Source organism: Corapipo altera, unplaced genomic scaffold (assembly GCF_003945725.1).
Source record: "Corapipo altera isolate COAL_440 unplaced genomic scaffold, ASM394572v1 60, whole genome shotgun sequence".
Lineage (NCBI taxonomy): Eukaryota > Metazoa > Chordata > Aves > Passeriformes > Pipridae > Corapipo > Corapipo altera.
Genome location: NW_020884912.1, coordinates 6,194,969 through 6,221,218, shown reverse-complemented (window position 1 = coordinate 6,221,218; position 26,250 = coordinate 6,194,969). Strand labels below are relative to the sequence as shown.

At 37.8% G+C, this 26,250-nt stretch overlaps 1 protein-coding gene across 1 annotated transcript in view; it reads right to left on the bottom strand.

The window, feature by feature from the left end:
* The window catches only part of CDKAL1 (CDK5 regulatory subunit associated protein 1 like 1), a 406,927-nt gene that overhangs the window by 85,815 nt on the left and 294,862 nt on the right, over window positions 1–26,250 (bottom strand). Inside the window, exons 12-13 of the mRNA XM_027654133.1 lie at window positions 23,531–23,711; window positions 5,800–5,862 (exon numbers count right to left, since the gene is read on the bottom strand). Of these exons, the coding sequence (XP_027509934.1) occupies window positions 5,800–5,862; window positions 23,531–23,711 (244 nt within the window). The remainder of the gene's footprint in view (window positions 1–5,799; window positions 5,863–23,530; window positions 23,712–26,250) is intronic.

Here is a 26,250-nt window from a genome sequence, read left to right as displayed (position 1 = left end):
TGCCATTAGAAAGTTAACCAACAGAAGGCATTTTAGAATGGTTTCTTTCTGTAGACTCCAGAATTCCTTTTGTTCAGATCTCTTTATTTGTAAAGGATTCCCTGTACATGGAAGAAAAATGAAAGGATGTAGCTCATCAGTATGAAAACTGATGCCAGCTGAAGCTCTTAACTTTCCATCTCCCCTCATTTCTGCTGTTTAACTAAACAGTCCTCACCATGGTAAGACAGTTTCTTTGGTTCTCGGTGCCACCACTGCACCCTCCATTCCCCTGCTGCAGCGTGTGGTCCCCAGAGGCCACCACCTACAGCACAGAGGTGGAAGGATTGCAGAACTTGACAGGTTTTTTTTATCAGAAGCCAACTGACTCTAAATCCTCACCCTTCACCTGAGGTGCCCATATAATGCCACAGCCTTGGGCATTCCTACGATTAACACGTTGTGCTACTGTCAATGAAAACCACTTAGAGCATACAGTACCAAAAGAGATCCCACCTATTTGATAGTGGCTCCTGTCTGTTTCATTGGGAAAACACAGTTTTACCCCCTCATTATTTACAGCCTCTTTCAATGTGTAGTAGTACAATTTTCAGAAATTTTCTGACACAAAGGATCAACTGTCCAGAGGAATTACAGAACTCAGCAAAAGAAACCTCAGCTTAGGAAAGCTAGATTATTTAATTTTCATTAAAAATTGGAGCAAGAGACTGTATACTATTGAAATAGCTGGTTGAAAACGGTCGGTCTGTAAGTGACAGCAGCCACTGGCACCTTAAGGATAGACATACATAATCTTGTATTAACATTCCTCGAATCAGTTATGTGCATAACTATCTCTATCAAAGCCGACAAAGTACAGGACATCACACCCCTGCCTCCCCAAATTGCTCACTAGGCGCTAAGAGCTAACAAAACCCCTAAAAAACCTCACCTAGCAATCCTCACAAGAAAAAAAAAACAAGTAACAAACAAACAAACAAACAAAAAAAGCTTTTTGTTACTTGTGTGTCTTAACACAGCGCTCCATATAACTTGCCAAACACACATGCATTGTTGAGAGGGTTTTAGTTTTTTTAGTTAACATTTCCAAAACACATTAAGAAAGACTATTCCAATGCATGAAGATTTTACAATTATATTAGCAGTATTTCATCAACTGGAGCACACTTTGAAATAGGAATTAATTTCTTTAAATCCTGAGCAGTTTCAGTTTGGCAGAAAACATCTCAAAAAACTCTTTTCAAATCACATGAATATTGACTTTATTTCTTACTTGGTTGGACATAGTATATGCTAAAATAAATCCCTAACGCTATAAGACGTGACCTTCTTTTTTCATAGATCATGCCCTATTTGAGAGCAAGAGATTCAGGTTGCAAAAGACAAAACAAATACAGAGCTGAGTTTTAAGCACAACTCTCAGGGGATTTCTCACTGTAACAGCACCATGCTGCCAAAGGCATGTATGGACATGCCCTAAGGTCTCTCTGGCTATCCTCCCAAGGAGGCAAAGCAGCAAAATGAATAGTACTTCTGCTATACTGTGTTTACTATATGTAAAAACATTCTTTTGCAGAGCATAAATTGAGGATTATAGTTTTAAACAACAGCTCCAGGGCCAGATTGAATACTTAAACTCATCTGACAAAAAGAAGAAAAGGAACTAGGGCTCTATGATGCTGAATTTGGACACTTGATGCATATGGGGTCATGAAACTCCTATTAAGCGTCTCAAACCTGTTGTTTTGACCAGGTGACCTACTATCACAAATACTTTAATAGCTTTGAAAAAAATGACACATAAATATTAAAGGACAAATATAATTTAGGAGAAAGGTCCAACTCCATCATTTTTAAGTTAAACATCTACTGCAAGCAGAGTAAAATTCTTCCTGTGTGCAATGTGAAACCTCACAGTGTACACACAAAAAAACATTCAGCAGAAATTACTTGTGTGCAAACATAACCTTTCATTAAATGAGCTAGTAGGAAACTGGCCAGATTATAGCTAAGGGTAAAAAGAGTGCTCCTCAACTACCTTTTAAATTCTGAAACACTAAAATTATTGTTGGTACAGCTTCATGAGGATGTCAATTTTATATTCCTTTTCTGACTGTCCTAGAAAAAGATAAACTGTACATATAATTGGAAAAGCTGTTATATTGCTAACTAGAGAAAAGTTACAAAGCAATCAGAACTTGACTCTCAAGAAAAGCCAGACTATACATATTCCTACTCTACATAAACACAGGAAAAAGCAAGTATTTCAGCACAAGGAATGGCTTCATCTACAAATAGAGTTCTATGTATTTTTACATATGCTAAGGGAAATAAGTTTGAACAAATGGGAATCACACACCTGGAACAGTTTTTCATACCCAAGATATAGTCTGTGTTTCTTAAATAATTATTTAGTTTTGAAAAGAATTAATTTTAGAAGACATTTATTTTAACAATAACAAAAGAAAAGTTTATGAAAATGGAACTCTTTGAATGTGTCTGACATCAAGAATTCAATATGTTTGCCAGGCATTCAAGACTGATGCTGCAACAAGCTTTTTCAGTGGCACTGGAGCTGAGAGACCCACAGGTTCTGTACTTGGAGGCTCTGTAAGCAGTATGGTGACATCAGGTGAAAGAGAGCAGGCTCAAATCACCCTGGATAGGGTAAGTACACAACTGAAGGCCAATTTTTGAGATTTGATGCTGTATGGTTTCATCTAAACCATGAGCAGGGCAATTAGATGGTAATGTAATACAAAAGCTTAACTACTTCTCCCCTGCTATCAGCAGGAGCAGGATATCTCCCACTTTTCCATCTCTTCTGCAGAGAAGAATTTAAAAGCTCTGCCCCCTTTGCTGCCGAATTAACGCCTCACTGTGATAAGACTCCACACCTGGAAGTGGAAGGAAAAGTAAATCCTTGTTTCCACCTCCATAAAAGAGCTAGCTTTTCACCTGGGAATGCAGGACCACAAACATTTAAATCTTTCAGAATACAGTGACTTACACTAGATAGGTAAATACATACTGAGGTAAAATTTCCAGGAACAGCTACTATTTCTAAGAGCTATTGGTCTCCTGACCATGCATAAATAGCAATAAGGTTAGTAAGATTAGTGTAGTTACTCCATCAGTGTAGTTACTAAACACTTTCTGTTTTAGGGAGTGAAACACAAGCATGTGAGAATGAACATTTTCTGATTTTTTGATTGACTTTTCTCTGTGAGATATCCCACTACAAAAGGAAGATGTACTATCAAGTCTTGGTAGCAAATCCTGTTTCAGCTACTGTAGTTCATAAGCTTTTTACATCTGTTTTAACTACTGCCACTAAGTGCCAACTTATCCTTAAGTTTATCTCTTTTCTACTTTAGAAAGGTTCTCAGGGAAAAATCTTAAAATCAACAAAGTAAGAATCTTGGAAGTCACTAATTCCAACCATTTGTGCCATGATCCTACACTACCCACACTTTCACAAAGCCATCACGAAATCTCCCTTTATGCACCATGTAAATCGAGCAAAACCGAGCTAGAGTAAAACTAATGTAGACCTCCACTTGAAATAACTGTACTTCCAATTAATGCTGATTACTGTTAGATTTAATACAAAAACTAAAAGCCCTCCCCTAGACTGGAAGAATTGTGAAAATGGCAGCTGAGGTGGAATTAAAAGCACAGAGCAAGAAATCTGCAGTGAGTTTGTTGAAGCCACTACAAATAGGAAGTAGTCAGCAGAAGGAAAACCTTCCCTGTCAAATGGTAGATGAGGAAAGATCATAATTTTAATAAACTTTATTTTAATAAACTTTATTCCTCTTCCCCTTCCTCTTTTACACTCATATATATATATATATATATATGCAGAATGTGCTTAGGAGCAAAAGAGTGGAGCTTCAAAAATCACTCATCAAACAATTGTGCTACTTTTAATAATTTTTTAAAGGCCCTAAAACAAAGATCAAAAGGGAATATATCTAAGCATTTATATTCAATTCCACATTGCCTGATGACTAATTTGTAAAGAGTGCAAAAGTCTTCACAACTGCAGCCAAAATCATTCGAGGATACTTTGATACAATGCCACAAAGGATATGAGCAGGAAGGCAGCAGGAGTTACAAATGGCCAAGTTCCATTAGAAGTGCTAATAAAAGAATAATGGAATTTCCTTGTACTATGAATAAAAAGTGTTTGGTACAGGAATATTTAGACATGGAGAGGAATATCAGAGCTTTTAGTTCATCAGTTGTGTCTCCTTATTAGATCTTACTTGTTATTACATTTACCTTAAAATGCTTCAGTTCCAAAAAGCAACAATCCCATTCAAAATCTCATCACACAATTTTCCTTTATTCTTCATGTCTCTCCATTTTCACAGGCCCTTAATATCTGGTTTACCAATCCTTGTAAATAATGGGAGACTATCTATAAAAAAGTACTTTGAAGTGATGGGTTTAACTTGAAATTATATATAATTATTAAAATTATAGAATATACCTACTGATTGACAATACTTTTTTAAACCATAAATTTTCAAGCTGCTAGTAGCTACAGAACTCTCATAGCAACAACCTGATAAATTTTATCCATTAATTTACACACTGTACTTCTTTCTCATAGACATATGTGCAGCTACACACATTTATGCATATGTTCAAGCAAAGAGATAGGTGCACATACATACACACTTCTGCCACCTTCTTCTCCCAGATATAAAACCTAGCTGACTTTTCTAATGTATTTGGTACAGGGCCAGAAAGAGAAGAGGTAGAGTTCAAAACTTTCCTTTGAAATGTCCAAACAGCAACAGAAACGTTTCAAATCTTCCTTTGTTTTAATGGATACTTGCAAAATCACACACACTTCACAAAACAGAAGCAGCAAAGATAGACATCTCATGCTGCTAACAAATTGTTAAAGAGTTTTGTGCACTTGCTTAAAAAATATGCCCACAGATGCATCCAAGATAAGAGGAACTCCCCAAAAACATTTACAAATTTACTTAACTCTCCTTCAATCTGCTGCTTAATGCCCTCTTTTGCATAAGGTCTACAAGAACCCCATGACATAGTTATTGCACAGAAATGCTGTGATCTATGTCTCTTGGTTCTCCAAAATCTTCTTGTAACAGCTTTATTTTTTTATTTCACATTGCAATGTCTTTAGGGAAGTAACCATTTTTTTTCCACTTAGCATGAATTATAATATATAATATTTTTTTGTTGTTGTTGTTGTTGTGGCTTTTTTGTTTTTGTTTTTGTTTTTTTTACCAGAGTTCCCAGACTTTACAAATAAGAATCAAGTTATAATGTTTCTGTGCATTTCTTCTTCTTCCCCCAGACAACCAGCAGGCTGCTAGCAAAGCAGCCTCTTCAAACCACGCTCCCAGAATCAATAGATAATTCACGAGTATCATGTATCTCAGGGCCTAATTGACACAACAGGCTAAGCAACATACTCAAGGGTAACACGGTTTCTAAAGAGAGAGCAAAAAAGAGGGGAATCCAATACCACATATGGTCACTTTGCAGGATTTAGTGTCAGTCTATAAATTATACTAGACTTCATGAAGTTAATGTCAATCATGGGTTTCACAAATCAGAAAATGCACCTTCTCAAGCTTGGCTTGAAGAAACAAAGAAACATCTATACGATAGCAAAATCTAAGTAAAATGAATACCCTCGCGCTTTCAATTTTATTACTTACTCTCATTTTTGTATTAAACATTAAATATAGTTATCACAAATGTTTGGAATTTTTCTTAACAACAAATATAGGTAGTATATTTTTTTCTTACCTTATGATCATATGGATTGTATGAATGAAACAGCTGGGACAGATCCTTTGTTCTCTGTTTTTTCTGTAAAGGAATATTAATAAATAGACCATATTAGAAAAGTTAGGGGAGAAAAAGAGACTACTGATTAAATAACCTGTATTCAGGTACAAACAAATTCTCCCCTCACTTTGTTAATGGAACTGTAGGTATGAAGAGTGGTGTATGCAGATGAAGGACATTAAATATTAGAGGAAATAATTAACATATATATTAACAATGTTAAGAAAATATCCTTAATAAATAATAAACACTAATCTGTGGAACATCAGTGGAATGTGTAAACAATTCAGATTAGTTTTAATTTTGCACAATAAATTTTAAATAACATTTTAGAATACAGATAACAAAACTTAGAGATTAGGCTACAATCTTGCAAAGACTTGTCTACTGTTCTAGCATGTACATGCAGTCTTGCCTTATAGGAGATTAGGTTTAAAGGAAGTCAGTTTAAAGAAGAATAATTTATTATTTTTTCTATTTCTTTTGATGCTAATACTCTCATTGCCTTGATTGTGGAAAATTAATAGGTGATATGCCATTTAATGCCAAGGCAAAGGGAAAAAAATTTCTTCTGTCAAGAGCATAGTTCAAAGACAAAACCTGCTTAATCCAGCTTCTACTGAATTTAATGAAAGAGCTTTCAGTGATTTCAGCTGATGTTAACAGACTCTCTCAGCTGCATCCTATGGAGTGGGGGCAGGGAAAAGAGAAAAACACCCTTCATCTTTAATGCAGGGATGAGTCACAAATAAGTTCAAAGTTTTATTATGTCAAAATCAATGTTTACTTATATTTTGGGAAGGCTATGCGTGTTGGAAAATGTGTTAAAGGCGAGACAACTGCATGAACTCCTTGCTTGTAGTTTGTACCAGTGTCTTATTTAGCCATCATTTCTGTAAAAATAATTTTCCAGCTAAATTGGTGGGATCTGTTCATGTTTTCAGCATACTGGGAACTAAATAGACAGCTGCATGACTGTAGTATTTATTTTAACTTCTGGAAACTATGGAGCAATTTAGTAATTTTTGATTGTACAAGATAAACTATGTATATCCTTTCTTTACTCAGCTTTTATTTTCAGTGAAGCATTCAGCAACTTAGTCATAAAAGTGGTAACTTCTGTTACTAGCACAAATTTATGACATCTGGATATTTCTGAATCATTAAAGATATCAGATTAATATTACTACTTTTGTCAGGTATATATATACCTATGCTTTAGACCACTGAAGAGTCAAGAAAACAAATTTTTACTCACTACCCCTCTTTAAGGTGAGGGAGAATGGTAAATTTTGTTTTTAGTATGCAAAGGTTACTTCTGTCATTCACAATTGTATTCAGTTACTATAATTAATATCAAACAGGACTCATTTCTCTGAGATTGATACAGGGCTTTAAAACCAACAGAAGTTATATTAAGAAAGACATTTCTCAGTACAGACTTTCTCAGCAACTGAACATGCCTTTGCCATAGAAAAGATCTCCCTTGATAGAAGAAATGTCACCCTCTAACCCTCATTTGATATTTCTTTTACTTCCACTGGGGAAAAAACCCCATGCTCAAATGAAAGCATCAATCCAAATTCCAAACCAATGAACCTACAGTTCAAATCACCAACTTAAAATGGCTTCTTTCCTGGTAGTACCATTACACACAGTCAAAATGCTTAAAATACTATAAAGATGATTTGGAGAAATGTGATAATAAATTAAAAGGAGATATCAAAATGATTAATAAAAATATTGCTTAAAAAACTTATTTAATGTTGTAACATGCAAGAAGACAAAAGCATTTTACTATGGATTATGGAGGCCTTCACTAATCTTTCCAGGAAGAAAACCCTACGAAATTCAGAAAAAGTCTAATTCTTGCTTTTTTTCCTGAAGACTATGTCTCTTGTATTCATTTTGACTGCAATAGCTTTAATAACACACAATAAAACTGTATGACAGAAAATGTCTACCTTTCACTCTCAGACTTTCACCAAAATGCTGGCTACACACTCAGCTAGACTAGATGAAGAATGAAGATGGCTTCCCTTACACAACACACTGATAGTCTTCCACTTTTTATTATGGAAAATTATGGTTCCTTTCCTGCCTTTCCACAAAAATTTTGGGTTTTGTACAAAACCAAAACACTCCTGACTAGGGAAATGCTGAAAATCCATAACACAGAAGAACATGGAATAAAACTTCTTGAGATGCACAATGCATCTTGAGATGCAAAAATGTCCCAAAATTCCCAGGATGCCCCATATGCTTAGCTGATGTAAATCTAAAAAGCATTCGACTGTTTTGTATGGACTCTGAATACACAAAGATAAAAATGCCTTAAGCAGAGAATAAAGGTTGCTTAGTGATAATTTGTGTCTTTCTAGAACACCAAGTGCAGTTAAACTCAGACCTTTAAAAACCAGAAATATAAGACATTTCAAAACACAGAGACTAAGGACAGAACAAGGAATTCATGCTGCTCTAATGGTAACCCTTTCAACAGAAAGTACTTCAGGAAAATAATAAATTAAATAGCTATACCAAATGCTAAACATTGTAAGCTCACACATGTATATTGCACTTATCTGGTGATCCTCTTTTCATAGTCAGGTGATAATTACCTGTCTTTCAGATGATTTTAATGTAGTCTAAAACTTGTTTGTTTTCCTTTCAAGCATGGTATCGTAGGTCTACAATGTTTATTGTGAAGGAGAACTACAATATTGCCAAGGTATTTTTATTACAGATTACTTAGAAGCTACTTAAATGGAATATTGTCAGTTTTCATCTAGGAATAAAAGGGACAAAATTAGTCCCCAATATGAAGGTATTACTGATTTCCTTTAGCCTTAACTTTCAATTTAATAAAGTCTATTTTCACCTTCAAAGTTCTCAATAATTTCAGCCTAATACTGCGACAGATCTGCAGATTCTAGCAGTTCCATTGAAGGTGTCAGCCTCAATATATCGCCAGCAAAGTTCTCCTATCTCTGTTTTTTTTGCTCCCATGATTTAAAATCCCTCCAGTAATTGGGGCTGCCTTCAGTAACAAGGACACATACCTCTTCTGTTCAAATATTCTTCTTTTCCTTCATGAGCACAATGAATAAGAATGTGTCAAGGCACCCAAATGAATGTCTTTTTCAGTCCTCTTCCCTCACCTATCAATCTTCTCCCTCACTTCTCTTCTACATACTGCTGATCAGAATTAATAAAACAATTTTATATTGCCACTGGAACCTTATTTAATTTAGAGCTTATAGAGTATCTCACACCGTTGAGCAAGTTAACAACCAATAGCAATACTGTGTTTTTCTTTCAAACAAGTCTGGAAAATCCACAATACCTCCTTCTGCAGTATCTAATGGATTGCACAACTAAGAGTTAAAACTACATTAAACTTAGTGAGTCCAGGAAAAAATTAACTTTGGGAGAAGAGTGAAGCAGCTTTGCAAGTATTTTCAGTTTTCTTCATCAGTATAACTGAAAGTATAGAGACTGCAGCATAACAGACACTTGCAAAAACCATAAGATTGGAGCTTTCTTTTCTGAAACAGCAACGTCTAACATGTTTTGTGCTATGGCATTCTCTAACTTCAGCAACATGCATTTTCTGACCAGTAACAAAGCTGTGTCCTTCTTTTTCCCTATGTTACATCTGTGATCTCAAAACTAAAAAGGCCTTGAGGAGTTCTAAACTCCGAACTTCCATAAAACAGAATGGAGTTGGGAGCACCCTATATAAAAACACCAACTGGACTAACTTTAATCTCCAAAGAGTTCCTTGGCAAAACATCAGTGAGAGAGATAGTAACTCCTCCAACCAAGGCATATTTAAAAGCCTTGCTTGGAGATTCAATCCATAAAGCCTTAAATCTATGTACCTATAACCACAATACAGATATGAGCCAAGCCACTGGAACCGTCATGTTATCGAAGCTTGCAGATTGCTTTTTGTTCTGCAAAACAACTTTCAAAAAAGTGATCAGAAACCAGTGAACCGATCTCTTTTGACCTTGAGTTATTCAGTGCATCACCCTCTTGGAAATGATCCTGAAAAAACCATTGTGCCCCAGCCAGATTTCTTGATAAAATCATCACTGGTGTTCATTATGCTCTTGCATCTGTGCCCTGTAAGGTCTGAAAGGGCAGAAGTGACAATACAGGCCTGACAAGTTTTCTGCTTACTAGAGCTAACTCACTTCTACTGATATGCTTCCTGTCTTTCTGGTCACATTTATAACGAAGTATACAAAATAATTTGGTGATTGGCTAGTCTTTTTGATCTAACTTACCTGAATTACTATGTTAAAACAGACTCACTGTTCTACTTCAATTACTGACACACGCACATATTCAACTTGCTTTAAGAAATTACTTTCCAATAATTTTTGATCCATCCATTGAAAATACCACATCCTGTACAGTGTGTTATTCAGCACTTCCTCTCTATCTTACAGGATAATGGACATTTTTTCCAACTCCAATTAACAACAGAACTATACATTGATAATTCATCTTGTATACTCTTATACTGAGCGATTCTTTCTAAAAAAATAGAACAGCTTTATGATTTCATGCAATGTGTTTTTCTCTAAAACAGGAAAATATATAAAATTTTACACACTTTTCCTAACCATTAATACTAGAAAATGATTGCAAACATTAAAGCAATCCTGTCCTCAGGATTATAGCAACACAAATGGTTTAGTCTACATTTTATGTAGAGATTCTGATATATGGAAAATTACAGATATTTTCAAAAAACAGCACAGGATCTTCATAAGAACATCTGCCAACCTATTTGAAAATAATTTCTTGAAGGATTCATTTTCAATTAAACCATGTGCATTGCAATTTCCTCCTTATCTCCCATATAATTTCAGCTATGTAATACAGACTCTTCAAACCCATATATTTTACAAATATTGCTGAATTTTATTCCTTCTGGTACATTTCAGTTATTTTAATTTAGTTTAGCATTAATTTGTTATTCTTGTCATTTTTCATTAGAGAGATGGGCAAATCACCAACCATATGAAGTTTAACAAGGGCAAGTGCCCGATTTTGCACCTGGGATGGGGCAACCCTCATTATATGCATAGATTAGGGAACGAGAGGCTGGAGAGAAGCACTGTGGAAAGGGACCTGGGGGTCCTGGTCAATGGCAAGTTGAATATGAGTCAGCAGTGCCCTGGCAGCCAGGAGGGCCAAGCGTGTCCTGGGGACATCAGGCAAAGCATCACCAGCCAGTCAAGGGAAGGGATTGTCCCGCTCTGCTCTGCACTGGTGCAGCCTCACCTTGAATGTTGTGTGCAGTTTTGGGCACTGCAATGTAAGAAAGACACGAAGCTATTAGAGAGTGTCCAAAGGAGGGCAACGAGGATGGTGAAGGGTCTGGACAAGAAGTCATATGAGGAGCAGCTGAGGTTACTGTTGAGCCTGGAGGAGAGGAGACTGAGAGGAGACCTCACTGTGCTCTTCAGCATCCTCGTGAAGGGAAGAGGAGGGGGAGGGACTGATCTCTTCACTCTCATGACCAGAGACAGGACTCAAGGAAACAGCATGAAGCTGAGCTGGGGAGGTTTAGGTTGGATATCAGGAAAAGGTTTTTAACCCAGAGGATGGTTGGGCACTGGAACAGGCTCCCCAGGGAAGTGGTCACAGCGCCAAGCCTGACAGAGTTCTAGAAGCATTTGGATGATGTTCTCAGGCACATGGTGTGATTCTTAGGGATGTCTTGTGCAGGGCTAAGGGTTGGACTTGATGATCCTTGTGGGTCCCTTCCAAATCAGAATATTCTATGATTCTATAAATTATGCAAAATTCATTCTGAAGACTTTCACAAAGAAATTCTTAATTTCAGAAAAGGCCTTAAGCACTTGTTTATTTAATGGTCCATAAACTGAGTATAGTTTGTAAAATGCTGTGTCTCACTTTTGGTAGATATTTATGTCTGAAATTCATAAGAAATGTCATAATCTATATGAGGTGGGTATTTTCTAAGGATGTCTGACGTTACTGATTAGGAAGACTGTTTAGCTCAAAAAAAATTTGTAAGACAAAAGTATCTGACAGAAACTTGGCCTGGGGTATCAGCCATATTTCAAATTAGATTGACACTATATCAGAAATAAAGTGATTGGTCACGAGGGATAGACTGATTTTGAATTTATATAGTTATTGCAGCAAGTAACACAACAATATAAACCAGAATGAACTGAAAAGTACATTTTAGTAATGAAAAGTAATTTTTATATATACCTATTAAGCTCAGGACATATATGGGCTTACATCCATACACCTAGGAATGACCTGTCTGCAGAGCACTCTTCCTTCTTATCATCTGGTGAGCTGTGTGTGCTCTATCACACACTAGCAGCCTTAAAAGCACCAGGTTTTCCAGCATCCTCAGAAGAACAAAAATAGAAGGCTGCAGAGGGCACAGCATGGTACAAATAGTGAGCAGCAAACAATGCTCACGTGCTTGCTGTATGAGAGAGATCAAATGTGTATCCACTACACACAAATTCACCAGATACGAAAATGCCCCGCACTGTTTTACCTTAATCTATTATTCAGTCTTCCACTCTACTTCCAGTTTTTCAGCAATTCCAAGTTCCCAGATTTTTAGCCCAACGACCACAGATGCAGGTACAGCAAGGAAAACAGCGAAACATAGGAGTTCCAAAGCACTCATTGACCTGATTGATTGTGACGGCTTTGAAAGAGTGTACTGGGATTATCAAAGACAGACGAAGTTCAAGAAAGGGTCACCAAGAACCCATCTCAGGATATTTCAGTGTCCTCTTCTTCCAAAGTGCATTTTATGGGCCATCATAAATGTTACATTATTTGCAAATTATGGACAAGCTTAGTTACCTCCATGATACAAATTAATTCGCTATCTGTGTTAAGTCACAAACTATTAGATCTAAACCACATTGTCATTCGAAGAAGTCCGGAATTTTGAAAATTTTTCTATTCTGATGCCTACATCCAGTTTAATGGAATAACTTATGGGCAATAGTTCCTTGTGACTACAGGTGCTGGCACTGTTTCAGCTCTGAGCAGTCTGGTTTATAAAGTGAATTAAAAGTCCAAATTAAAAAATGGAAAAGTTTTCAGTATTACATAAGTTACCTAGCTGCAATTCAAGCAAATATTATAAAAAGGCACAGTTCCATGGTTCTTCCACTTCACTATGAGCCAATGAGTGGACAGAAGGACAAAGCATATCTAATCTAAACATCCAGTCACCACAGAGGTTGTTTCTGTATGAGCTTGTGTGAATGGGTTCTATATGCGTCTGTAGATTTGATGGAGCTGTAACAGAAAACAGCAGGCCAAAGGCAATAACATTACCCGATGAAAACGTAGCAAGTGAAAATTTTCCAAGGACTAAAAAGCTCTGAAGACTAGTACTCATGCCAAATCTGCAATAACTAACAAATTCAAGACAACAACAGCCTGTTCAATCTGCCCAAGGCCACTATGACCAACAGCAGACAGAGGCTCGGACCACATCCAGGAGGGTGGTGACTCCTCTATGCAGAAGAAGACTATAGGATTTTGTTTGTACCCAAAGGAACACAGGTCCCCCTGAGGTATTTTCCAAGCATCCCACCTGGAAGCCAGAGGCTGACCCTCCCCAACTGAGCACACAGCTGCAGCTGGCCTCTTACCCGCTGCTCCTCTGGTAACCACAGGTGAGCATGCGAGTGAATGCCGGCAACTAAACAAATGTGTTGTGCAAATAGTTACCTACTTCTAACAATAATGGCTTGGTTCTACTAATAACAGAAGCTTAATGAGTAAAAGGTGTTTAAAGAAATGTTTGGTTCTCTCTCTGACTCACCTCAATTCCCTCTCAGGGAAGAGGGAGTTTACAAAACAGTCCTTAAACTTCCTGTAACATTCTAACTTGAAGCCCCAGATCAAAGTACATAATTCATAATCACTGGTAAAGGAGAAAGATGCACAATTTTCAGCTTTTATTGCCCTCATGTCAACTAACTGATCCAATCCTTGTAAATAATGGTAAAGGTTTCCAATATATTCCATATATGTATATATTCATGGTTTGTACTGTGATTTAAATATAACAGAAGTAAAATAAATTTATGCATTGATTTTACCCTGATGCCATGTTATATAAACTTTTGCAGAACAATGTTATAATCTTGAAAATTTCAATGAACTAAGCTTAGGTGGGAAATAGAGAAGAATGATATACACTTCTGATATTTATAAGCAACTGCCATAGATGCAAACCCATAAAAGCCTACCAAAATAATAATTAAAAAATAATAATTAAAACCCCCTCCAGGACACCACTAGATTTTTGTGTCACTAAATTACATTTCCATATTTTTTTTTTTATTTTTTAATTTTTCTAAGAAAAATATTTATAGTGAAAGGAGAAATTTCCCTGAGACGCTGCCCACATGTATATTTATACTGGAAATAAAAACTGTTTTCTCCCTTAAAATCAAAGACTCTTCTACCTTATCTGTGAGAGTATCTTCCCTCCCTTCTATTCTGCACAGGAGTATGTGGTGTTCCAAACCCCTGACGCCATGTCAGCTTCCTTGCAACTAAAAATCTCACAGTAATATCAGACTTTTCACAGAGACTCATGGGGGGAGGATGAGAGGTCAAGAATGCTCCTGACCACTACAAATCTTACAGGACTACAGTTTCCAAAAAGTAATTTTTTTTATACTGAACTGTCAACATGTGGGCTGCACATGGCTACAAGTACCAGCCCACAAAATTACCATGACTTTAAGAGTACTTTCATTATCTTTGCAAATTCTGTAACTATTTCAGGCTTGCCAGTGAATTTTAGAAAGAACTTTGCCTCTTTCTCCATGTGTATATTCTCCACATTTCACTTTCCAATGTTCCTGAATTATTTTTCTTAACAATATGGCCTAGATTGAACCCGTAGCCATATTTTACTTTAATATGCTCAAATTTTCAAATTGGATTTATAAAGTTCATGAGGAAGCTGTTGGTAATCCCAATCAGTGCCTGCTGTAAAAACAAAGCAAAATTTAAAAAAGTGGAGCACCAACTTGGTTTCCTAAGTGTATTTCCAATCTAGCTTTGAATTTTGACTTGTTTTCTCAAGCAAGACAGTTGTGCTCCTTGAAAATGTAAGACTTCTATTCTACCAATTGTCTGAAGTACACCAGTGTAGGATTTAAGAGCCACAGCTCCAGGCTAGAGTAAAAATAGTTTTGTCCTTTCTCAGGGGTCTGACTCTGCACAGTCCAGCTGTTACTCTGCGATTTAACTCATTCCCCAGATTCAGCTATGAACTGAATTTTCAGCAGCTCCATATGCAGATCATTTATAGCTTTCCAAAAGGGTACAACCTATTTTAAAACCTTACCAGCTCAACTGTCTCCCACAACAACAAAAACAGATTTTCATTTCAGCACCTGGTCAAATAACTTGAAGTGGTATGAACTCTAGCTGAATCTAGCTCTAAAATAAAGCGGTCTTTAAACTTTTGTAAAGTTCTATTTAGCAGCTTTGTCTAACCACAAAACCCCTATTCACAGGTAATTACCTTCCTTTGAATTCATTGCAAAAACCCGCAGTTCTGGCTACACACCAAATGGTGAGCACTGGGGTAGATTTAAAGATACAGCATAAAAGTAGTCAAATGTTTTGACCCTATTTCAAAGAGGGGAAAGGAGGAACCTGGCTTTCATAGGTCAGCCAGTTCATATAGTTTCTAGAAAAAAACACCAGGGAGGAAAACATGCAGAACTATTTGTAACCATCTAGAAAGTAACAAAAAGAACCGACATTGATATGCCACTAACCAACAGATATCCTAATCAAAATAAATCCCATCAGAGAATAACTGGGTTTGTAGATGAGAGAATTCATAGCTATCCTGGTGGTTTGTAGGGCTTTCTGCAGTACCTCACATGTTTTTCTCATAAAAATCAGAAGTGAACAAAGTAAAACTACTAGAAAGCAACTTGCTGGAAAATGTTAACTTGGAATACTACAATAGTTCAGTGAAAAATATGAAGAATTATATACTGTTTTTTATTTCATGGTCTGCTTTCCCCTCCAGCGTTCACATTTTTAACTCCCTGCTCCCAAAGTTGCCATAAAAGTCTTCACTCAGGTCTTTATTCTGGCAGAATAGCAAGCAGTAAATATAAGTGCACCGCTGAAAAAACAAAGTTTAGTACAGAGGTTCAGCAGTCGAACTCAGACATTAATCAGTCTTGGCTTCTCGAACACATGAAGTACATTCTGCATGTTACACCATGCATTATTGCATGTGTTGGGGAGGGGGGATATGTGTCAGGGGCCAAGAATCTTTGATACAGCAGAAACAGTTACCACAGCTGCATCTAATTCCTGGGGCATGTAATGCCATTTAGTCACAGCACTTAACAGGGGAGCTCAAAGGTAGTGATGGTAGGCTGGAGTAGCAGTACTGCTGAATAAGTGGCATTGTTCCTTTTTCTACTCACTTTTTTTCCTTTTCTCCCACCTTCTCATGTCCCCGTATTTTGGAAAAATAATATCTCTACATAATCCCATTGCATGATCTTTGGATTGGTCACCGTTAAGCTAAGGCAAGAAGTATTGGTGACTCCGCTATGCCCATATTAGAAATTAGATGGTTCCTTCCTTTCTGGGCATTTAAATCACGTTAACTAATTAACACCACCCCAAGTTGCACTCTCTCACCTGCAAGTGCTTAACAGTGGCACTGGTTCTGTCAAAAATCCATCCCAGATAGCGGATGAATTCTTTCCTTGCCTTGGCTCTAACCCTGGCTTCCATAGGCACATTGTGCTACATCACTACCTACTAACATCCAAAGCATATGCTCAAAGGCAAGAGCAGTCCTCAATTGTCATCTCTCCCTACTGTCTGCTCAACAGGGAGCTTACCAGCCTGTTCTTTGATGGTACACCTACAAGGTCCAGCTGTGCTAGCTTTCCTTTAGAGTTCTGAATACAGCATAAGGTGTCCCTTGTACAAGCAATGCTGTTCCATTTGCTGTCCTGCTGCCTGGAGTTAAAAAGTGCTGAAGGAGAGGACAGCTAATATTGCCCAATACAGGACTGGTTATTTCTCAATCAGGCTCGGACAGTCTAGTGTCAGACTGACAATTATTTATTTTGAATAGTTAGGAACACATGAGCTACCACAGAAGATTCAGCTGTTTGTGTGCAACACCTGTATCCATCCAGCAAAGGAGGAATTAAACATTATACTGTATCCACTGTATCCCAAGAATACCTATTTCTAGTGCCTTGCAGAATTTCAATCAAAATATGGTGGATCTGCAGCCATTCAAGTCATGAAAGTGTCATAAAACTTCTTGGAGACCTCCTAAAGGGAAGCGAAAGCAAAGCAGTAAGAAAAATAGGTAGCCATCATACAGTAAAGGCATAAAATACAAGATGGTTGGTTTGCTCCCACAGAAATGTCAAATACAACTTGTCTGGCAGACAACACTGAGAAGGTGTACATTGCATTATGCTATCCTTACAGAAAAAAAATCTCAGTGCATTAGGTACTGCTCCTACAATTGATAAATATAATGACAGACCTAAGTGACAGTTTGATTAGATGGAGGGGGACACGGTGTCTGATAATAGATAATTTTTTTCTACTAATAATGATGAGTATATTAACAGTGTGCTCCTTTTCTAACTCTTCTGATTCTCTCCCCCATGCCACGGGGGAAGGGTGAGTGAGCGGCTGCATGGTGCTTAGTTGCCAGCTGAGGTTAAATTACATCAAACATATAAAATGCCCAGTATGGATGAAATTTTAGAATCAGGAGAATTTTTGCTTGAACACAGTATTTGTGGATGGATGGATGGCAGAGGGGCAAACCACATGCAGTGTGCTTGGATGGACATGGTACATTCCTATGGAAAAGAAACAGACTGTAGGCCTGGCTGTCCTTGAACAAAAAGCCAGCCTAGGGCAAGTACTGCTTGAGATGAAGGCTGCTGAAAACTGAGCTTTTGGAGACTGGGTAGACACTTGCAGACACTTTGTCTGCCATGGACATGGCATGCCCATCACTCCCTTCAGGTACTGAAAGACTTCAGTAATTCCCCACTATAAACCATAAAAGACAAGATAAGCACCACACAGCTGTTCACCTGCTCCTCCCTCCCGCAGTGGGATGGGGGAGAGAATCAGAAGAGTAAAAGTGAGAAGACTCATAGGCTGAGATAAAGACAGTTTAATGGGATAGAAACGGAAGAAAATTATTAAAATAATATCCTCCTCTGGCAAAATTCCAAATTACAGTTTGATTGTCCACCCTCTCTATCAAGTGAAGAAGAAGAAAAATTTCAAACGGGGCCTTAAGGAACAACTAGGCTTTGAACAAGGGGACTGTTCATGCAGTAGTCCTCAGGCCTGTCCAGACAGGTCAAGATGGAAAAAATGTGCTCTACACTGCAGTTGAGGGAAATGGTCATACCTGGAGCCTCTGGCAGAAAGCACCAGGGGAGCCTCTAGGTTGACTCCTAGGGTGGTTTTGGAGCTGGAGATACAAAGGCTCTGAAGCCTGCCATACCCCAGTGGAAAAAGAGATACTTGGCAGGGGTTTGAGCTGCTTTGGAAGTGGTTGGTACTGTAGCACAGCTCCTCTTAGCATCCTAACTGGTAGCATTGAACTGGATGTTCAAAGGACAGGTTTCCACACACCACCCAACTGATGCTACATGGACTAAGTGTGTGGCACTTATCACACAAAGGGATTGAATAGGAAATGCCAGTCATCCAGCAGTCTTGGAAGTGATCATGGACTGGTAAAGATGGCAAAGATTTCAGTACTGCCAGAGAAGGAGGTGATGCGTGTTGAAGAGGCCTCGCTTTGGGTGCCAAAAAGGACTCCTGTGGTTTAACTCCAGCTGGAAACTAAGTACCACACAAAGCTGCTCACTCAGTGCTCCCCACCTGCCCTCAGCAGGGTGGTGGAGAGAATCAGGAGAGAAACAGTGAAAAAGACAGTTTAATGGGACAGAAAAGGAAGAAAATAATAATAATAATTATAATAATGATAAAAGAAATAGAATATACAAAAACAAGAGATGCACAATCCAATTGCTCACCACCCTCTGAGCACTGCCCAGCCAGTTTCCAAGCAGCTGCCCCTGGCCAGCTTTTTATACCAAACATGATGCCACACGGTATGGAATATCCCTTTGGCCAGTTTGGGTCAGCTGTACCAGCTGTGTCCCCTCCCAGCTTCTTGTACCCCTCCAGCCTTCTTGCTGGCAGGGCATGAAAAGCTGCAAACTCCTTGACTTTGTATAAACACTGTTTAACAACTAGAAATATCAGTGTGTTATCAACATGACTCTCATATTAAATCCAAAACACAGCACCATCCCAGCTAGTAGGAAGAAATTTAACTCTATCCCAGTCAAAACCAGAACTGTTACGAAGTTTGTAACTTGGTTATTCACCTCAGCGTAGTAAGTATAGTGCTTAATACATCTAATACAGAGAGAAAAATTTAATGAGACACTTCAGAGGAATTAAAGTAACATTCAATAGTTGAGTGTCTAAATTTTCTAGGTAGATGATATACGAAAAGACGGAAGGAAAGAGAAAGTGAACATGTATAGAGTCTTATCTAGATATCACAATGCCTTTTTTAAAAATCTAATAATTACACCAATAATTGAAACTGAATTGCTTACACTATTGAAAATAGATAAAGATTAGAATCCACACTGCAGTTAATGGCAGTGTAATCATGAAGCTGCAAGTCACATTACTGCTCTCAAAACAGCTGCCATCTATTATTCTCAGTAGAGATTAACCTAATTGTACTTTACTGTGATTCTTATGTTCAAAATGGCTATTTCCTCATGTAATTTCCAAGTGACAGAAGTCAAGTTGATCCTGAGATGACAATCTCCCCTAATGTTTCAGAAATTGTAATGGATCAGATCACACAGGACAGAGAGAAATTTCCTTGCAAGTCCCCACATGAGTAATAGCTGCCTTGAAAAAATAAAGAACAGAGGAGTTAAAATTATCAAGAACATAAGGTGTTACACATCCTTAATTTCAGAAAAAAAGTAATTTTCACACTTAGAATTAAAGTATTTTGATCCTTTGCAATGCAGCTAAATATGAATTCCCTACCAAACACATCTAAATCATGTTCTCTTAGATTGCTTATTATATTATTAGTTTGACTAGAATCTGTAATTTGAGTTACACAATTATCAGCACTATCATTTTTATAATTAAACACAGTAAATAAATGGATATATTCAGATATATAATAATAATAATAATAATAGCAGCAATAACAATACATAAAATAGCATTTCCTCATTAACACACTTCAGAATGAGAACTTTCTACTGACAGCCCACGGGACATAATGAGCATCCAGACTCATCTCTGAAACAGTTTATTTAGCAGTAGGTAGATAAGATGGGGGCAAAGGCAATGAAAAAAATGGGATAGTATTTAAGTTCTGAACAACAACTTGACTTGTTTTCCACATACACGACTCAGCATCACTGTAATTGCTTATCAAAAAAATAAATCATGCCTAGGTTTGTTCTAACTTTTCTCTAAATTGGAGAAAATATTTATGGTAAGCATAATCTAATTGATGGTTATGAAATGATGAGACCATTTAGACAGAGGTCTGATTCTCCACGGACATGCTTTCTCCAGGAGAATTAAGAAAGGCCTGCAGCCTTAACTGTTTTTTCTGAAATTATGGTGGCAGAACCGTCCATCTAGATTAGTGTCATCTGCCCTTTTAGAAAAATACTGGTGCCTGTAAGGCTTTCAAAGATAAGTTATCTATGTGAAGGGATGATTCCATGTTGAGCTACTGATTCTTTTTCTATTAAGATAAACTCAAATGGGGATCTTCTCCAAAAAGGCAATTACATTTAAGATCTCCATCCAAAATATGCACTAAAAATTTGAAAATACTAAATATTTCTGTGCTTAATATTCTACCGGTTGTCCCTAGAAGTCATAAGGTCTTCTGAAAAAAAACTAACCTAAAAGGAACTGACATGGCTAATATCTTATTATTGTGGCTGTGATGCTTGGGTAGAATCACTGAAGTTGTCGTGAACCCGAGTTGGAGAAGTGGAACTCACTAAAGTGGAGCGGTTTGCAAATAACAACAGATCTGTCCATTGCAGAAGTATTGCAAAACTGAAATAACATAGCATGTACATGCAGTCTCGAGAAAAAAAATCCTACAAGAATAACAATTGTCAAATAACTTGCTCGCTGGTCCAGCATCAGTAGTTAAACAATACAGTCAAAATTCTTTTCCTATAAAGAAATCCTACCAACAGATCCACTGCAGAGGATAATGTTATGAACATCCTGTAAAAGCACTAGCTCACAAGTTCAGACTGGTGATACAACATACCACATGCACACTCAGACACTTGCGTGGGCCAGTTGTATGTCAGTTCATGTGCTATTTCTTTCCGTAGGCAAATGCAATAAAATAAATTTATTAACACGGATAATATTTTACTGGAGGATGAAATGGTAAGAGTGCATAATGTGGATGATCATGTGCTACTTCCTTTTCCTAGTAGAGAAACATACGTAAGTCACCCTAGGCAAGGAATGACAAATTAAATGCCTGTCCATTCTTGGCAAAGCAGGAAAGACCATCAGCTGCTGTCTAGAAGTAATGTGAATATAAAACATAAGAGATTAGCACAAGCTCTTCCTGCTCTGTTTGACTAGTTACTCTCCATTTCTCCTAAGAGATAAAAGAACAAAGGATCTCATAACACAGGATTTTTGAAGGACTACAGGGGGGAAAAAAAAGAAAAAAGAGAAACAAAATCTATTAATTACAGATTTTCATCAGCCCTGGATTAGAGGCCCCATCTTCTTTGAAGGTTCTAATTCACTGAAAGCAATAAGTACTAGTGCTACAAAGAAGAAGAAAGAATGTAAAACTGGGTTAAATTGACAATTACCATTTTCCAAGTAAAACTTATAACCACAGAACAGCTAATGTTCTTCTAATAATTTAGCTCTTCACATACTATTTCCCCATAGCACCCAGTTAAACGAAGACGGTAAATTAAGCTCTTTGTACCTCTTGCAAAAATAACACGCTTCAGAAATTGTGAATGAAGGAATGTAAAACAAAAATATAAACTGATGTTTTGATTTTTAAGCTTCCTACCTTCCAAAAACTACATTTCCAATTTTTTTTTCATTTACCAAGGTCTATAAAAAGCATTCAAAACTAACAAAAATAATGCAACAGTGTGAGTTGGTTACACTAAGTAGACCATCTCAAGGGCAGCTACCTATATTTGAAAACTTACTATTTCCTGTTATGAGATGGTCTATAGTAATTGAACAGTTACTGCTTAAGCTGCACTTCTCTAAACAATAAACTGAAGAAGCCAAATATAATTTCATTTTATGTCTCCACCAGCTGACACATCCTATGGAATTCATGGTATATACTGAGAGTAATCAGAAATACTTTGTTTAGCTTTCAGACATATAAGCAAAGGGATACAAGTTCTGCTATATTGTTTTGACTTCATGTTGGTGTACCAGGATACATACATTGAAAGAAACAGGTTTTTATTTAAATTGATTTACATTGCTGGCTGACTTTCATTCTTACACAGAAAGGAAATATAAATGTTATTTATGCTGATAATAGTGAGTAGAATTACTACAGGCATCAGTCTTGTATACTTTCCTGTTTTGAGATTCAGATTACAAAAATAACAAATTCAATTTTTTTAAAATAAATCAAATCATGCCTCTAGATATGATTGCTATTATTATTGCTTATAAATAGCTATTTATATCAAGGAAAATACAGGCAATAGCCATCTACCCTCTATATCAAAACAGGCTGTTTTCCTCATGGGAATTTAAAATGAGAATGTTGGCAGTCAGGAAGTGTTGAAAGGAAGGGAAGGAGAGGAAGGAAGGGAAGGAGAGGGAAGGAGGGGGAGAAGGAGGGAGGGAGGGAGGCAGGCAGGCAGGAAGGAAGGATAGAGAAAGAGAGAGAGAGAGAGAGAAAGAAGGGGAAGAGAGAGGAGGGGGTAAAGAGGGAAAGAGAGAGAGGGAGAACGGGAACATCTAAAACATGAAGGATTAAATGCAATTTTCTTAATGGCCTCTAACATGCAGGCTGAAGGAAGTAAAGTTTACGAGCAGAGTATAAGGAGAGTCTCAAGAAGTGGCCTGCAAATTTGATATTTGACAGATAAATCAGAGATTAACATTGCTCTGTTATTAATACTTTGCATAATTATTCACAATTAGCTTGAGATTGATGGAGTCACAGAAGTCTTAAAATGGAAAAAAAAAATTAATACTTGTAATCAATCAGCTATTGCTCTTGATACACATTCACCCCAAACTTGATAGAAAGCAGACAAGACCTTCAGTACAACCACGATTTTACCCTTCCTAACAATCTGAACAAGTCACATATATTTGAAAATGCATTCAGTGATCTAGCTAACATCTAAAGGCAGTTCAACAATCATTTCACTTACTGGACTGAAATAAACCTTAAACTGAATTGTGGCACAGTTATGCAGAAAAATCTCCATTTTCATGTACATGCTTTATGTATTAAAGGTATCTCAGTACACTGTGTACAGCAGCATAAGAAAATGGATCTTACCACTGCAGCTGGAACTTGAGGCATTTTTGCAGCTGGTGTTCCTGGGCGTGGGTAAAACTGATTAATAAACAAGCTCGGAAACCTGTACTGTTCTACAAGTTTCATTGTTTCTTGAAAATCTTCATCTGTCTCTCCTGGAAACCCACAAATGATGTCTGTAGCAATTGTTATTCCAGGCACTCTGCAAAGAAAGTACAAAGGAAAACTTAACCAAGGAATGTAAAAGTCTTCCTCCCTTAAAAGCTCATTTACACAGACTCATAACTCTTCAACTTTAGCTACAGAAATTAAGACCTAAAATGATTTTTGGAAAAAAAAAAAAGATTTTAACACCATGGCTTGGTAATGAAGGATGTATTTGGTACTCAGTTGAGAGTGAATGGAATAGAAGAAAGATATTGCAGCAAATATTGGATTAGGATTGTGACAGAAGAGGGAAAACATCTGGATCAACACTTCCTTCATTCGAAATTAGAGGTGATCAGCAGAGCTCATTATTTCTTGAATTCTAATTGTTTAATACATAACATTTAAACTGTTTGAGACTTAGGTGCTAGAAAATGTCAACCATTTAATGTTTTACATCTGCTATCAGAGTAGAACAGGGTATCCAAAAGAGGGGACTGGCATGTCACATAACCCAGCAAATTCAAACAAAATTGGCTTATGAGCAAAAAAGACATCTCTTAGTCCAAATTTAATTTCTAACTCAGTACTCTATAAAATCAGCCTATGCCTTTCTTCAAAAGAAAAACAAAAAAGTTCACAAATGCACAAATGTTATTTAAGCAAGGTCAACATTTGCTAACCGTTCCTCTTGGACTGAATATGCAGAACCCACACAGCACACAGTAGCTCAAGAGAGAGCAGCTAACAAGAGGCAGCCACTACACACAGGAGGTAGCACAGAAGGATGTACCAAAGGAGGTGAAGTAAGGGGGCCTTAGCTGAAATTGTGCCACAGTAACAGTCTTGGACATGGTGGTAACAGGTCACTGAGTGTTTTCCCCAGCAGACATTGGAGCAGCTGTCAAGGCTTGCACCCCAACTGGGCTTCAGATGGTGGATGCAGGCTTCAGAGAGTCCTTGAGGGCTCTCTCTAAAACCAGGAGAGATGACCTTCTGTCCTGCAGGAGCTGTGCATTTTGGAGGAGCTGTGTCTCCAAGTCGAGGAGTTACAGAAGGTTGTGCAACATCAGAGAAGATGAAAAGGAGATGGCAGTGCTAGGTTAATGGTTGGACTTGATAACCTTAGAGGTCTTCTTCAACCTTAATGATTCTATAATTCTCTGCAACTCAATAGTTTGAGGAGCCCCTTGATTGCAGTACAGAAGCAGGTCAATGCCCACTACCAAGAGAAGCAAGAACTCTGGAGAAGGGGAAGGATGGAAGCTGGTGACTTCTGACACTAAGAGGAAGGATCTTCACCAATCTAAGGGCTTGCAACTGCAAAATATGCTCATCACCCTTAAAGTTGAAGTGGAGGTAGATGTGATGACAAGCAAAGTATCTGGCCCACCTAACCCCTAAACCATGCAAATCTACCAGGAAGAAGCACTGAGTCACCATAATGGGTGATTCCCCGCTGTGGCAGACACATGCACTCACTCATGTGTTAACCCAAACAACCACCTTGAGAGGTTTGCTGTCTGCCAGGGGCAAAGATCCAGGATGCTGTGGGGTTTATCTGGCCCTTTGACTGCTACTGTCCACTGTTACTTCATGTGAGCACAAATGATCCTGTAAGCAGAAACCTGGACAGTATTCCAGAAGTGATTCCAGAGCTCTTGGGGGCGGTAGTCAAGGACACGGGGCTGAAGTGATGCTCCTCATCAGGAAGCACTTTTTGACTGAGAGTGACTAAGCACATGTTGCTCTGGGAGGTCATGGAGTCTCCCTCCTTGCAGATATTCAAAAGCCATCTCATAATGGTCCTGTGCAACTGGCTGTAGGTGGCCCTGTTGGACCAGGGGGGTTGGACAAAATGAGCTCCAGAGGTCCCTGTCAACTTCAACCCTCCTGTATTTCTATGACATGGCCATAAAAAATGAGTCCTACAACCAAGAGATTACTGCATAGTACTTCCAGAATACCCTATGGGACCCAGGAGATATCAACTCAGTTTTCCAAATCTGACACTAGTCAGCTGGATGACCACTGCCTTGGGAGAGACTGTAAAGCCACAGCACTGTTCTGTATTCGGCCTGCTTGTGTAGAATGGGAATAATGGTAACATCTTCTGCTGAGAGGCAGAAACATATAGTGCTCAGTGCTCCCTTCTGACATAGATGGGACTACTTCCACAAAGCAGAGTTGATTCTACACTGTCAGTAATGACAATGGAGAAAATATGATTTATGAGGAAAAGTAAGAACTCTATAAAGACATTTGTGGTATGTGACTTAAAACTGTCCCTGTTTCAAGTGAGGGAATAGATGAGATATCTTCCAAAGGTCTCTCTCAACCTAAATAATTCTACAGTTCTTAGGTAGGCAAGGGAACAGGTGAAAGAGATTCCTTTAGGGGTGAATGGCAGAAGGAGAACTGTCACAACCAAAGCTCACACCTGAGCTTAAGAAGGGATCTCCAAGACTGTCCCCAACATAAAGAAATGGCTGGAAGGCTTCTATTCCCCTCATCAGGACAAGAGAATGCAGAACTGTAAATACCAATGCATGTAGTTCAAATGACATTTACAGAGCATTTGAATAGCCAAAGAG